The 16,087-nt window shown below is 43.0% G+C and overlaps 1 protein-coding gene across 2 annotated transcripts in view; it reads right to left on the bottom strand.

Annotated features, from left to right (window-relative positions):
* Positions 1-10,203: 10,203 nt before the first annotated feature.
* The window catches only part of ccdc85ca (coiled-coil domain containing 85C, a), a 71,096-nt gene continuing 65,212 nt past the window's right edge, over positions 10,204-16,087 (bottom strand). For both annotated transcript variants that reach the window (XM_046307679.1, XM_046307678.1), the window contains exons 4-5: positions 12,429-12,620; positions 10,204-10,955 (exon numbers count right to left, since the gene is read on the bottom strand). In XM_046307679.1, the coding sequence (XP_046163635.1) occupies positions 10,866-10,955; positions 12,429-12,620 (282 nt within the window). In that variant the 3' untranslated portion in view covers positions 10,204-10,865. The remainder of the gene's footprint in view (positions 10,956-12,428; positions 12,621-16,087) is intronic.

Here is a 16,087-nt window from a genome sequence, read left to right as displayed (position 1 = left end):
TAATTTGTAAAAATCCAAATAACTTCACTGATCTTCATTATAAAGGGTTTAAACACTGTTTCCCATGCTTGTTCAATGAAACATAAACTATTAATGAACATGCACCTGTGGAACGGTCATTAAGACACTAACAGCTTACAGATGGTAGGCAATTAAGGTCACAGTTATGAACATTTAGGACACTAAAGAGGCCTTTCCACTGACTCTGAAAAACACCAAAAGAATGCTGCCCAGGGTCCCTGCTCGTCTGCGTGAACGTGCCTTAGGCATGCTGCAAGGAGGCATGAGGACTGCAGATGTGGCCTGGGCAATAAATTGCACTGTCAGCACTGTGAGATGCCTAGGAGAACGCTACAGGAAGACAGGACGGACAGCTGATCGTCCTCGCAGTGGCAGACCACGTGTAACAACACCTGTACAGGATCCGAACATCACACCTGCGGGACAAGTACAGGATGGCAACAACAACTGCCCGAGTTACACCAGGAATGCACAATCCCTCCATCAGTGCTCAGACTGTCCACAATAGGCTGAGAGAGGCTGGACTGAGGGCTTGTAGGCCTGTTGTAAGGCCGGTCCTCACCAGACATCACCTGCAACAACGTTACCTATGGGAACAAACCCACCGTCACTGGACCAGACAGGACTGGCAAAAGTGCTCTTCACTGACGAGTCGCGGTTTGGCCTGTACTCTGAAGCGGGATCGATTTGGAGGTGGAGGGTCCGTCATGGTCTGGGGCGGTGTGTCAAGGCATCATCGGACTGAGCTTGTCGTCATAGCAGGCAATCTCAACGCTGTGCGTTACAGGGAAGACATCCTCCTCCCTCATGTGATACCCTTCCTGCAGGCTCATCCTGACATGACCCTCCAGCATGACAATGCCACCAGCCATACTGATCGTTCTGTGCGTGATTTCCTGCAAGACAGGACTGTCAGTGTTCTGCCATGGCCAGTGAAGAGCCCGGATCTCAATCCCTGGGACCTGTTGGATCGGAGGGTGAGGGCTAGGGCCATTCCCCACAGAAATTTCCGGGAACTTGCAGGTGCCTTGGTGGAAGAGTGGGGTAACATCTCACAGCAAGGTCTGGCAAATCTGTTGCAGTCCATGAGGAGGGGATGCACTGCGGTACTTAATGCAGCTGGTGGCCACACGAGATTGTGACTGATACTTAGATTTTGACCCCCCCGTTTGTTCAGGAACACATTATTCCATTTCTGTAAGTCATATGTCTGTGGAACTTGTTCAGTTTATGTCTCAGTTGTTGAAATTTGTTATGTTCAAACAAATATTTACACATGTTAAGTTTGCTGAAAATAATCGCAGTTGACAGTGAGAGGACATTTCTTTTTTGCTGAGTTTATGTTGGGTAGGTTACTTTCTAAATGTAATCCGTTACTTACTAGTTACCTGTCCAAAATTGTAATCAGTAAAGTAACTTTTGGATTACCCAAAATCAGTAACGTTATCTGATTGCATTCAGTTACTTTTAGATTACTTTCCCCTTAAGATGAATTAGAAGAAGACAAAAATGTGTGTAATTGAGTGACATCTACTGCAGGATAATTCAATGTTAAAGCTGACATAATTGGCCATATATTGATGTAAAATTTTACTTTATGGGTTGGTTATGTAGCCTTCTTCTAACCCATCACATGCTACCACATATAATAATACGATTAAATTCTATCTTTACATTAAAAAACAGTCTATCAGAATTCCAGTCATTCCAATAAATGTTATACCCCTTGATCTTCAAGAATAGGATTTAGAAATATGGTAGTATAGATTAGCCAAATTGTTGAGCACACTGAAAAGTGCTATTTACATGTGAAAATGACTGCCATATCCTGCATTTGCTATAGGCCTATTGTTTACCTTTTAGTTGGTGACACTTTAATATCTTGATAATATGCAGCTGTTTAAAGGGCAAATCCACTGATGAAACAATAACAAAACGATCGCCCCGCCTCTGTTTTGTGAATATATGTGTATGCATATATACAGTGCCTTGCGAAAGTATTCGGCCCCCTTGAACTTTGCGACCTTTTGCTACATTTCAGGCTTCAAACATAAAGATATAAAACTGTATTTTTTTGTGAAGAATCAACAACAAGTGGGACACAATCATGAAGTGGAACGACATTTATTGGATATTTCAAACTTTTTTAACAAATCAAAAACTGAAAAATTGGGCGTGCAGCCCCTTTACTTTCAGTGCAGCAAACTCTCTCCATAAGTTCAGTGAGGATCTCTGAATGATCCAATGTTGACCTAAATAACTAATGATGATAAATACAATCCACCTGTGTGTAATCAAGTCTCCGTATAAATGCACCTGCACTGTGATAGTCTCAGAGGTCCGTTAAAAGCGCAGAGAGCATCATGAAGAACAAGGAACACACCAGGCAGGTCCGAGATACTGTTGTGAAGAAGTTTAAAGCCGGATTTGGATACAAAAAGATTTCCCAAGCTTTAAACATCCCAAGGAGCACTGTGCAAGCAATAATATTGAAATGGAAGGAGTATCAGACCACTGCAAATCTACCAAGACCTGGCCATCCCTCTAAACTTTCAGCTCATTCAAGGAGAAGACTGATCAGAGATGCAGCCAAGAGGCCCATGATCACTCTGGATGAACTGCAGAGATCTACAGCTGAGGTGGGAGACTCTGTCCATAGGACAACAATCAGTCGTATATTGCACAAATCTGGCCTTTATGGAAGAGTGGCAAGAAGAAAGCCATTTCTTAAAGATATCCATAAAAAAGTGTCGTTTAAAGTTTGCCACAAGCCACCTGGGAGACACACCAAACATGTGGAAGAAGGTGCTCTGGTCAGATGAAACCAAAATTGAACTTTTTGGCAACAATGCAAAACGTTATGTTTGGCGTAAAAGCAACACAGCTCATCACCCTGAACACACCATCCCCACTGTCAAACATGGTGGTGGCAACATCATGGTTTGGGCTTGCTTTTCTTCAGCAGGGACAGGGAAGATGGTTAAAATTGATGGGAAGATGGATGGAGCCAAATACAGGACCATTCTGGAAGAAAACCTGATGGAGTCTGCAAAAGACCTGAGACTGGGACAGAGATTTGTCTTCCAACAAGACAATGATCCAAACATAAAGCAAAATCTACAATGGAATGGTTCAAAAATAATCATATCCAGGTGTTAGAATGGCCAAGTCAAAGTCCAGACCTGAATCCAATCGAGAATCTGTGGAAAGAACTGAAAACTGCTGTTCACAAATGCTCTCCATCCAACCTCACTGAGCTCGAGCTGTTTTGCAAGGAGGAATGGGAAAAAATGTCAGTCTCTCGATGTGCAAAACTGATAGAGACATACCCCAAGCGACTTAAAGCTGTAATAGCAGCAAAAGGTGGCGCTACAAAGTATTAACTTAAGGGGGCTGAATAATTTTGCACACCCAATTTTTCAGTTTTTGATTTGTTAAAAAAGTTTGAAATATCCAATAAATGTCGTTCAACTTCATGATTGTGTCCCACTTGTTGTTGATTCTTCACAAAAAAATAGTTTTATATCTTTATGTTTGAAGCCTGAAATGTGGCAAAAGGTCGCAAAGTTCAAGGGGGCCGAATATTTTCGCAAGGCACTGTACATACAGTACCAGTACTAAATGAAGGTTGCTTGTTAGTCATCTGTGTGTGTGCGTGTGTGTGTGTGTGTGTGTGTGTACAGTTGAAGTCGGAAGTTTACATACACTTAGGTTGGAGTCATTAAAACTCGTTTTTCAACCACTCCACAAATTCTTTGTTAACAAACTATAGCTTTGGCTAGTCGGTTAGGACATCCACTTTGTGCATGACAGAAATAATTTTTCCAACAATTGTTTACTGACAGATTATTTCACTTACAATTGACTATCACAATTCCAGTAGGTCAGAAGTTTACATACACTAAGTTGACTGTGCCTTTAAACAGCTTGGAAAATTCCAGAAAAGTATGTCATGGCTTTAGAAGCTTCTGATAGGCTAATTGACATCATTTGAGTTAATTGGAGGTTTACCTGTGGATGTATTTCAAGGCCTACTTTCAAACTCAGTGCCTCTTTGCTTGACATCATGGGAAAATAAAAATAAATCAACCAAGAACTCAGAAAAAAATTTGCAGACCTCCACAAGTCTGGTTCATCCTTGGGAGCAATTTCCAAATGCCTGAAGGTACCACGTTCATCTGAACAAACAATAGTACCCAAGTATAAACACCATGGGATCACGCAGCCGTCATACCGCTCAGGAAGGAGACGCGTTCTGTCTCCTAGAGATAAACGTACTTTGGTGCGAAAAGTGCAAATCAATCCCAGAACAGCAAAGGACCTTGTGAAGATGTTGGAGGAAACAGGTACAAAAGTATCTATATCCACAGTAAAATTAATCCTGTATCAACATAACCTGAAAGGCCGCTCAGCAAGGAAGACGCCACTGCTTCAAAACCACCATAAAAAAGCCAGACGACGGCTTGCAAAGGATAGTCTTGGGGGCTTGCAAAGGATAGTCCCACTAAAGCACAAACCAGATGGGATGGCATTTCGCTGCAGAATGCTGTAGTAGCCATGCTGGTTCAGCGTGCCTTGAATTCTCATTAAATCAGCAACAATGTCACCAGCAAAGTACCCCCACACCATCACACCTCCTCCTCCATGCTTCACGGTGGGAACCACACATTTGGAGATCATCCGTTCAGGTACTCTGAGTCTCACAAAGACACGGCGGTTGGAAATCAGACCAAAGGACAGATTTCCATTGGTCTAATGTCCATTGCTCGTGTTTCTTGGCCCAAGCAAGTCTCTTATTTTTATTGGTGTCCTTTAGTAATGGTTTCTTTGCAGCAATTTGACCATGAAGGCCTGATTCACAGTCTCCTCTGAACAGTTGATGTTTGACATGTGTCTGTTACGTGAACTCTGTGAAGCATTTACTTGGGCTGCAATTTCTGAGGCTGGTAACTCTAATGAACTTATCCTCTGCAACAGAGGTAACTCTGGGTCTTCCTTTCCTGTGACGGTCCTTATGAGAGCCAGTTTCATCATGGTGCTTGATAGTTTTTGCGACTGCACTTTAAGAAACTTTCAGAGTTATTGACATTTTCCAGATTGACTGACCTTCATGTCTTAAAGTAATGATAGACTGTTGTTTCTCTTTGCTTATTTGAGCTGTTCTTGCCATAATATGGACTTTTCTTTTTACCTAATAGGGCTATCTTCTGTATACCACCCCTATCTTGTCACAACACAACTGATTGGCTCACGCATTAAGAAGGAAAGAAATTCCACAAATTAACTTTTAAAAATGCATTCCATTCATAAAGCTGGCTGGGAGAATGTCGAGTGTGCAAGGCTTTCATCAAGGCAAAGTGTGGCTACTTTGAAGAATCTCAAATATAAAATATATTTTGCTTTGTTTAATACTTGTTTGGTTACTACATGAATCCATGTGTGTTATTTCATAGTTTTGATTTCTTCACTATTATTCTACAATGTAGAAAATAGTAAAAAATAAAGAAAAACCCTTGTCCAAACTTTTGACTCGGACTTTATATACAGGAATCACTAAGTTACACTTTCATCGACATTCACAACTGACAAACACACCAGGGGTTAAAAAGAAAGTATATTTCAATTTTATTTAAAAATTTGAAAGCGGCTTACCTCAGTTGTCACATTTTAAATTTGCTAAAATAACAGTCCAATTTCAGCTACATACAGCTTGTGAAAAACATATAAAGGCATGCTAGTTCATTGTATGCTACAGGAGTACTACATATGTATGTACATAGCACTGTATATCCTAGGATACCTTAAACTATGTATCACAGAAAAAGAGGCTGAAAAAAAGGACACAGAATTATCACCGTTTCAACATAGAGAGAATAAAGAAGCAATGTGTTTGAATGTAACAATAGGAAAATAGTCAAACTTTTAATCATAACTTTGTGCTTCCAAAATGAACAAATATAAAAGTCATTCGTTGCGTGTAGACTTATCTGTTTAAGAACAAGGTCACTTTTGCAAAAGTTGAATTTGTGAAGACTTTGAGTGTGTATGGACACTTATTCATACAGTTTTCCGTCAGGAAACTCCTTAGTCATCAATGGCGGACGATTAAAGACAACACTGTACAGAACAGTGTATGCTTTTATCGAGGTCCTCGATTCAAACAGAATTATCTTCATATATCAGGAATATACCTCATGTATTATATATGAAGCTTTTCCTTGTTGATTCCTGCTCATTTTGTTCACACAGCACTTGTACTGTACGTTACGAGACCGGTCAAACACACAGTCAGTCCGTCACTGTTCAAAGTCACCTGCTGCATCCAGACTCCTCAACAACACTGAAACACAGCGGATACATCCCAAATGGTAACCTATTCCCTATTAAGTGCACTACTTTTGACCAAGGTAAATAGGGCTCTGGTCAAATGTAGAGCACTAAATGGGGAATAAGGTGACAGGCTGGCTTTGCCCAAAATATATTTTGCTATCAATACAGTATATTCTCTCCAATTAGAATGCATTTTACCCAGAATTCATGGGGATGTGTAAACGTACATTTATACACAGCCTTCTGTATAACACAAAAAAGGGTATACATTTATTATACCCCTATATAGATTGACAATGTGTCAAACTCAATTCAGATTCATTTACCAATCTGACAGCAAACCTTTAGTTCAGATTTTAGAACACATATCCGAGAGAATGCAGCAAGTGTCTTTTAACAGTTTATAACTGCCTATTCAGACCTCAGACTAGCCAAGAGAACTCACACAGTATATAAGACTCTTATGAGTACTCATATACATTATTCACTGGCCTTACATATGCATACAACTCAGCTCAGCTATCAGACCTCATTCGTTTTACATACAACTCCTGAACCCCTATAGGTAAGATATCATATACATAGTCACACACTATATATACAAGAGTATGTGGACATCCCTTCAAATTAGTGGATTTGTCTATTTCAGCCACACACCAGTTGATGACAGGTGTATACAACTGCGCACAAAGCCATGTAATCTCCACAGACAAATATTAGCAGTAGAATGGCCTTACTGAAGAGCTCAGTGACTTGCAACATGGCACCATCATAGGATGCCAACTTTCCAACAAGTCAGTTCATCAAATTGCTAGAGCTGCTAATGCTGCCCCGGTCAACTGTAAGTACTGTCATTGTGAAGTGGAAATGTCTAGGAGCAACAACGGTTCAGCCGCAAAGTGGTAGGCCACACACGCTCACAGAACGGGACAGCTGAGTGCTGAAGCGCGTAGCGCTAAACAATTGTCTGTCCTCGGTTGCAACACTCCAAACTCCCCCTGGAAGCAACTTCAGCACAAGAACTCGTCGGGAGCTTCATGAAATAGGTTTCCATGGCCGAGCAGCTGCACACAAGCCTAAGATCAACATGTGCAATGCCAAGCATCAGCTGGAGTGGTTTAAAGCTCGCCGCCATTGGACTCTGGAGCAGTGGAAGCGCGTTCTCTGGAGTGATGAATCACGCTTCACCGAATCTGATTCTGTGCTTGCAACTTTGTGGCAACAGTTTGGGGAAGGCCCTTTCCTGTTACAGAAATGACAATGCCCCCATGCAAAAGCAAATTCCATACAGAAATGGTTTGTCGAGATCGGTGTGGAAGAACTTGACTGGTCTGCACAGAGCCCTGCCATCAACCCCATCGAACATCTTTGGGATGAATTGGAACACCGACTACGAGCCAGGCCCAATCGCCCAACATCAGTGCCCAACCTCACTAGTGCTCTTGTGGCTGAATGGAAGCAAGTCCCCGCAGCAATGTTCCAATATCTAGTGGAAAGCCTTCCCAGAAGAGTAGAGGCTGTTTTAGAAGCAAATGGGAGACCAACTCCATATTAAAGACCATGATTGTGGAATGAGATGTTCGACGAGCAGGTGTCCACATACTGTTGCTCATGTAGTGTATGTTATTATTCCTAATGACATCTGTCTGTTATGTTGCTATAACTCTTAATGACATCTGTTATGTCATCTGTTATGTCAGTCTCATGGCAATGTTATGTAGCTTATCTATTAGCCCTCACCATACAATACTGAGAAGACTCAAATACACAGAAATCAGCGAGGAGGTGCCACGGAGTATAGAACACAGCTATGAAGCTTCATTTAGCTACGCAGTGGGGGAAAGGGGAGGGAGAAAGGGAAAGGGGAGGGAGAAAGGGAAAGGGGAGGGAGAAAGGGAAAGGGGAGGGAGAAAGGGAAAGGGGGATACCTTGTCAGTTGTGCAACTGAATGCATTCAACTGAAATGTGTCTTCCGCTTTTAACCCAACATCTCTGAATCAGAGAGGTGCGGGGGGCTGCCTTCATCGATGTCGGCGCGTATCAGTGGATTGTACACTGAAGTCCTACTATAGAGATGACAGCTATGAGACTTTATAGAGCAGACATAGGGACTCTGGGAGACTTCATTGTGCACACATCGGGCCTGACACATCATGATGTACAGGAGCCAGCTAAGACACCTTATGAAGTATACATCGGACCCAGCTAAGAGACCTCATGTAGTATACATAGTCTCCAATGAGACTTCGTAATGTATGGTTCCTATAAGAGCTCATTGAGGAAAAGTTAGGACTGGTCAAAATAACAGTTGTTATTCAAAACCGTTTCAACGATTGTCATACATTAGAAATTCAGATTGTGAATTCAAAGTCCACTTCCATCTAGCAAGATCCTGACGTTCTAATCCATGATCAATCATCAGAAGCGACCCTATATTATGCATGAACCAAAACCTCTTCCTCGACTTAAGGTTTCCGTTAATAGTCTGACAAGCTTCCAAGCCTGGTCCGAGAGCTGTTTGTCCTTTTGCCAACTCCATTGCAGACATTGTCAAGTCCTGTATGGCTCAACTGGTGGAGCATGGTGCTTGCAACAACAGGGTTGTTAGTTTGAGTCCCACGGGGGACTATTATGAGAAAACGTATGAACTCACTACTGTAAGTTGCTCTGGATAAGAGCGCCTGCTACATGACTAAAATGTAACATTTTTGGCTTGACAATTCTAGGAGTTGGCAGGAGAGCATAAACAGACCCTACCCAGGCTATGGGCTTTTGAAACAAAGGGTATGAAACTTAACTCAGTGTTCCACTTTCTGTACTTAGTTGCAACGTGTGCATCCGAAATGGCACCCTAATGCCTATATGGTGTTTGTATAGGGAATAGGGTGCCATTTGAGGCGCAAACAAACACGGTCTTAAATGATAACTTTTTTTTTAAACAGGGCTACGTTTTGTTACACATAACTGATTTGGTGCTAGAATTTAGTTGAACACTTTGAAATCAATTCTGTCTACACTTGAACACGTACTTCCTGCCCAGGCAAAAGGGGACGACACTTTCAAACAGTAGGCTTCAGCAGCTAGGTTTCAAGTCATGTACACCTATGGCTTGTGACTACACACCGAAGGAAATTACATCAGAACATTTCCAGGATTTCTCCTCATATTAAAAGTAGGTTGTCAGTCAGTTGTCAGTCAGTTGCCTGTGGAGAAGTCATGGAAGCAAAGTCAAGAACAGAACAGGGCCTGCAGTAGAATAGTCCGTCCGAGAGTGGTTGTCAGTCCTGAACACTTGGTAGGTGAACATTTACACAAACACAAAAAGAGACGTTGGGTGGAGACGGTGTAGTGCTCTAGCTCAGTACTGTCGTGACTGGTTGGGACTGTCAGGTGTAGTACTGTAGAACAGGTCACAGGTATAGTAGCTCAGTACTGTCGTGACTGGTTGGGACTGTCAGGTGTAGTACTGTAGAACAGGTCACAGGTATAGTAGCTCAGTACTGTCGTGACTGGTTGGGACTGTCAGGTGTAGTACTGTAGAACAGGTCACAGGTATAGTAGCTCAGTACTGTCGTGACTGGTTGGGACTGTCAGGTGTATTACTGTAGAACAGGTCACAGGTATAGTAGCTCAGTACTGTCGTGACTGGTTGGGACTGTCAGACTGTAGAACAGGTCACAGGTATAGTAGCTCAGTACTGTCGTGACTGGTTGGGACTGTCAGGTGTAGTACTGAACAGGTCACAGGTATAGTAGCTCAGTACTGTCGTGACTGGTTGGGACTGTCAGGTGTAGTACTGTAGAACAGGTCACAGAGTATAGTAGTAGTAGACTGTCAGTACTGTCAGTGACTGGTTGGGACTGTCAGGTGTAGTACTGTAGAACAGGTCACAGGTATAGTAGCTCAGTACTGTCGTGACTGGTTGGGACTGTCAGGTGTAGTACTGTAGAACAGGTCACAGGTATAGTAGCTCAGTACTGTCGTGACTGGTTGTGAGGTTGTAAGGGAGAGTTTAGTTGGTAATGCATGCCTTGTGCCCCTATCCTTCCTTCATCTTCCTCTTCTTCAAAAACACACCATAACTGTCAACTGACGGTGGTGATTCAAAATGTAGAATAGTCAGGCATTGGACAGAAAATGAAGGCAGATGCTCTGTTGTGCTGTGGAGGCGATAGGACGGCCACCCGCTGTTTCAAACCATTCGTCGCCACGGTCTGTTTTGCCCTAATCTGAAATTGCCTGTAGCCACTACCCAGGTTAGGTCACCATTCCAATATCCACCAGGGCATGAGGTTAAGGGAGGCCAAAGATGGATATCACAGATACAGAGGCAGTGGGCTGGGTTTAGGTTAGGGTTTGTCTGGATCATCTAGCCACGGTCACAGTGCTGAGAGAGTAGGAGAGGGTGTGTCCCTTTGTCCAGTCAGTGCTGAGGATCCATTGTTGTTGTTGTTGTTTATTTATTTGTCTGTCCGTTTGTCTCGTTTGAGTGCTGGTTAATGTCGTCCTAGGGACTACAAAGGCCCTTTGAACTGGTTCCCAGAGAGATGCTGGCGGATTGAAGGCTTGGAGCCCGCAGCGTCACCCAGTTTACGCCACACCACCTGAGAACACAACACAGGACAGGAAATGGGGGGGGGACAAAACACTGTTACACAACACTGTCATACAATGGATATACTAGCTACAGTATATCCAGCCCTTTAAGATGAGTGAGGGTCTCTAGAAAAGCCAGGTGGAAGGGACATTTAGTACTAATTACACTAATAAGGTTTGAAAACACTGTTACACAAAGCTTTTTATTGTAGAACATTTTATTATGACCAGTGTGTTGTTGGGGTCTACAAAGGGAGGTCACAGAGACTGGAATCCATCAATCCAGCCATCCAATAACAGTCTACAAAAATGTATGTTCCACATAATCTGAGCACACAATGCAACCGTAGGGGCAAGACAACAGTTGTAAAACACATGACTCCCAGCTCTGAGATGGACTGTGTAACATAGACCTCACCAGGATGTTGGTGTATTTATCTCTTTATGCTTGATGGGATACTCCACTATAAATGGTTGCATTGTGCCTCCGTGTTCTCTGTGTCTCTGCCATGTACAGAGCTCTGTCCGGAGAAACCAACAGGCATCGCTTAGTGCTGAAAGACTAGAAGGGCCTGGGGTCGTCCCTGCAAGAAAAGTGTCATCACACAAGTCCCAGATGACCCCACTCCACTGTCTCAGGCTGTATGGTTGTGGCCCAAATTATACCCTATTCCTTTTATACTACACTAACCCTATCGGCTCTAGTCAAAAGTAGTGCCCTATAAAGGAAATAGGATGCCATTTTGAGCCTACACCTGTGGGGGTGGAAGGGGGATGTGATGTTGAGATGAGAGAATGGGGAGGGGCCTGTAGCTTCTATTCCATAGTCCAATCCTCCTAGCCTTCCGATCCTATCCTGCCCTGTCCTGCCCTATCCTGTCCTATCCTAGGCCTGGAAGGTGTATATAGCACGGAGAATAGAGCTCGGAAGCTTAAAAGGCCTCAACAGGAGCTTCCATTGTTTCTCCCAGTGAAGTTATTTTAATGGTGCAGACAAGTGCGTCGTTAATACTACGGCTCCTTTATGGGAGCCTCCAATTAAAGCAGGGGGAAGCCAGGGGGTGAGAGGGGGAGGAGAGGTGAGAGGGAGGGAGGAGGGAGGGAGGGTAATTGTGTAATAATTTAAACACTGCCCTCCGTCAAAGCGATGGCATGCTTGTGATTCTGACAGGCAAACAAACAGAAATGTGGAGGAGAGAGAGAGAGAGAGAGAGAGAGAGAGAGAGAGAGAGAGAGAGAGAGAGAGAGAGAGAGAGAGAGAGAGAGAGAGAGAGAGAGAGAGAGAGAGAGAGAGAGAGAGAGAGAGAAAGCTGCAACTCGACAGGCCCCTCGTATCTTCATCTAGCTCTCATTATTAGCTTTTTGGGATAGGAGAGGGAGAGAGGAAGAGAGAAGAAAGGAAACGAGTGAGGGAGAGAGAGAAAGAGTATAAGAGGAGGGGGTGAGAAAGGTCGTGTGGGAGGGAGGAGAGAGTTCCTTACGTTACACATCTCCCTGACAATGGCCTTCTCCTTCTCACTGAGGTCCTTGTCGTAGTCTTCAGGGATTTTCTTCTCTAGATTCTCATGGACCTCGAGCACCTTCATGGCATGGACCACAGCCTCGGGCTTCTGGCCCACAGGGAGGTAGTCTGCTGGGGGGGATGGCTCACCACTAGGGGTCCTACCGGAGCCCTGGAGAGAGGAAGGGAGAGATGGTCAGAGTGGTCACACACATGTACTTTATTTTCAGAGATGTGAGCAATCTAAATTAATCCCCCCACCTCCCTTCTCTCTCTCTGGGGTACTATATTTTTGTGACCCAGACCCCTAAAGGAGGGTAAATCCCTGGTTTAATCAGCTAATTACAACTCTCATCTCCCATGGTCTTCCCTGACCCTGGTCAAACTCTCTACTCCCCTGTGCCTCTCCATCTCTGGGTCACAGCTAATGCAAAAAGAGGTCGTTGAGAGAGAGGAGCAGGGGCCCAATCTATCCCAGCTCTATCCTATTCATTCCCAGCTCTTACTGTCCAAGCACTTAGTTATCCCTATCTCTGGTTCTATCCCAGCTTTGCTCAGTCACAGCCTTCTGAGCACCACTCTAGCGTTAGATCCTCAACCATCCAACAAGCATTCCAACACTGGTGCCCCTGAGCAGAGAGAGAGGGGGATAAAGGGATATATATAAAGAGAGAGGGGGATAAAGGGATATAGGGAGAGAGAGAGAGAGAGTGTGGGGAGGATAAAGGGATATAGGGAGAGAGAGAGAGAGGGGGGGATAAAGGGATATAGGGAGAGAGAGAGAGAGAGAGAGAGAGAGAGAGAGAGAGAGAGAGAGAGGGAGAGAGAGAGAGAGAGAGAGAGAGAGAGAGAGCATGAAGAGGAAGAGGAAGAAGAAGAGTGTGACTGGAGTGTGAGTGACACACACACATAAAGCTGAGAGTGCAATAACAACAGGCCCATAGTCAATGGTGTAGGCACCTGCTGTAGAGGCATTATGGAAGAGGAGGGAAGTGAACCTGATCGGGTTTCCAGTCTAACATTACAGAGTTGGTATCAATACCCAGTATCAACACTCAGAGAACACTGACACAGACACACCATACTTATGTGCGTCCCAAATGGCACCCTATTCCCTGTATAGTGCACTACTTTTGACCAGGGCCCTTATGACTCTGGTCAAAAGTAGGGCACCGTGTAGGGTAGTGTTTCCCAACCCTGGTCCTCCAGTAACCCCAACAGATCACATTTTTGTTGTAGCCTTGAACAAACACACCTCATTCAGCGCATTGAGGGCTTGATGATTAGTTGACAAGTTGATTCAGGTGTGCTTGTCCAAGGTTACAATACAAATGTTTACTGGGTACTGGAGGCCCACCAGGGTTGGGAAACACTGATGAAGGGAATAGAGTGCCATTCAGGTCGTAGCCTGAGCAAAGATGATAAGAAAGTCTGAAAGGAAACATAAAGAGAGGCTCCAAAGGACATATATTTTCAACCAACAATTTTTACAAGATAGAGAATCACTGCTTCTGTGTCAGAAACAACTTTGATTGACTTTGACATTTGATTGATTGCTCTGTTGTTATGTGAGAAAGTTGTGACTTTGACATTTGATTGATTGCTCTGTTGTTATGTGAGAAAGTCGTGACTTTGACATTTGATTGATTGCTCTGTTGTTATGTGAGAAAGTCGTGACTTTGACATTTGATTGATTGCTCTGTTGTTATGTGAGAAAGTCGTGACTTTGACATTTGATTGATTGCTCTGTTGTTATGTGAGAGTTGTTGTGACTTTGACATTTGATTGATTGCTCTGTTGTTATGTGAGAAAGTCGTGACTTTGACATTTGATTGATTGCTCTGTTGTTATGTGAGAGTTGTTGTGACTTTGACATTTGATTGATTGCTCTGTTGTTATGTGAGAAAGTCGTGACTTTGACATTTGATTGATTGCTCTGTTGTTATGTGAGAGTTGTTGTGACTTTGACATTTGATTGATTGCTCTGTTGTTATGTGAGAAAGTCGGGACATTGCCTCAGTCAGTGCTACAGAGGTGGGATCACGATCGCTGGGCAAGTTTTTTCTTGCGACGGATTTAGGGGGATGTAGGGGGTGGGGGGACCCCTCTACAATTTCAACGTCTGGTTTTGATTTACATTTGGTGAAATCAATTTAAAAATGTCACCATGTCATTGGATTTCGAGTTTTAAAGTTGGGTGAAAAAAATTTTGATTACTTTTTTCAAATCCAAATACGTTTTTTTCACGATGACTCAACGTCATCTCAATGATCAATTAAAAAATGTTATGATGTGGGCTCTCTCTCTACCAATCATAGGTAGCCCCTGGCAACACATATTGAAGTGACACACAAGTTATGTCAAACAATAAGCAAATATAAAGAATAATATAAAGAATAGTAGTACAAATATTTTGAGCATCTTAAATGTAATGTTGGGCAAAAAGGTCAACTCAGCTCCATCCTTCATTGCATCAGATGGCTCATTCATCACAAACCCCACTTATATTGCCAACTACTTTAATGATTCTTTCATTGGCAAAATGTGCATGACATGCCAACAACAAACTGAACCTGCACGTCCATTCATAACTGACCAAATTATGAAAGATACGCATTGTAATTTGAATTCCGTAAAGGGAGTGTGGAAGAGGTAAAGAAATTACAATGACAAGGCACCTGGGTCTGACAACTTGGATGTAAAATGACTGAGGATGATAGCAGACTATATTGCCACTCCTATTAGCCATCTCTTCAATCTAAGCCTACAGGAAAGTGTGATCCCTCAGGCCTGGAGGGAAGCAAAAGTCATTCCACATCCCAAGAATAACAAAGCACCCTTTACTGGCTCAAACAGCCCACCAAACAGCCTGTTACCAACCCTTAGTAAACTTTAGATTTTTTGGTGTTTTACAAGAATCAAAGATATTTTACAGTAAACAAATTAACAACTGACTTTTGGCATGCTTACAGTATAGGAAAGGGCACTCACCATGTATCACACTGACATAAATGACTGATGATTGGCTGACAGAAATGTAAATTAAGAAGATTACGGGAGCTGTTTTGTTAAGACTTCGGTGCAGCTTTTGACATTATTGATCATAATCTGCTGCTGGAAAAACGTATGTGTTATGTCGTTACATCCCCTGCTATATTGTGGATTGAGAGTGACCTGTCTAACAGAACACAGAGAGTGTTCTTTAATGGAAGTCTCTCCAACATACTCCAAGTAGAGTCAGGCATTCCCCAGGATAGTTGTCTAGGCCCCTTACTTTTAAATTTTTTACTAATGACCTGCCATTGGCATTGAGTAAAGTCTGTTTGTCTATGTAAACTGATGACTCCACATTATACACGTCAGCTACCCACAGCAAGTGAAATCACTGCAACACTTAACAAAGAGCTGAAGTCAGTTTTAGAATGGGTGGCAAGTAATAAGCTAGGCCTAAATATTTCAAGAACTAAAAGCATTGTATTTGGGATGAACTATTCACTAAACCCTACACCTCAACTAAATATTGTAATGAATATTGTGGAAATTGAACAAGTTGAAAAGACTAAACTGCTTGGTGTAACCCTGGATTATAAACTGTCATGGTCAAAACATATTGACACAACGGTAGCTAAGATGGGGAGA

This window comes from Oncorhynchus gorbuscha, linkage group LG17, assembly GCF_021184085.1.
Source record: "Oncorhynchus gorbuscha isolate QuinsamMale2020 ecotype Even-year linkage group LG17, OgorEven_v1.0, whole genome shotgun sequence".
Classification (NCBI taxonomy): Eukaryota; Metazoa; Chordata; class Actinopteri; order Salmoniformes; family Salmonidae; genus Oncorhynchus; species Oncorhynchus gorbuscha.
This window is presented reverse-complemented; position numbering and strand designations above follow the sequence as displayed.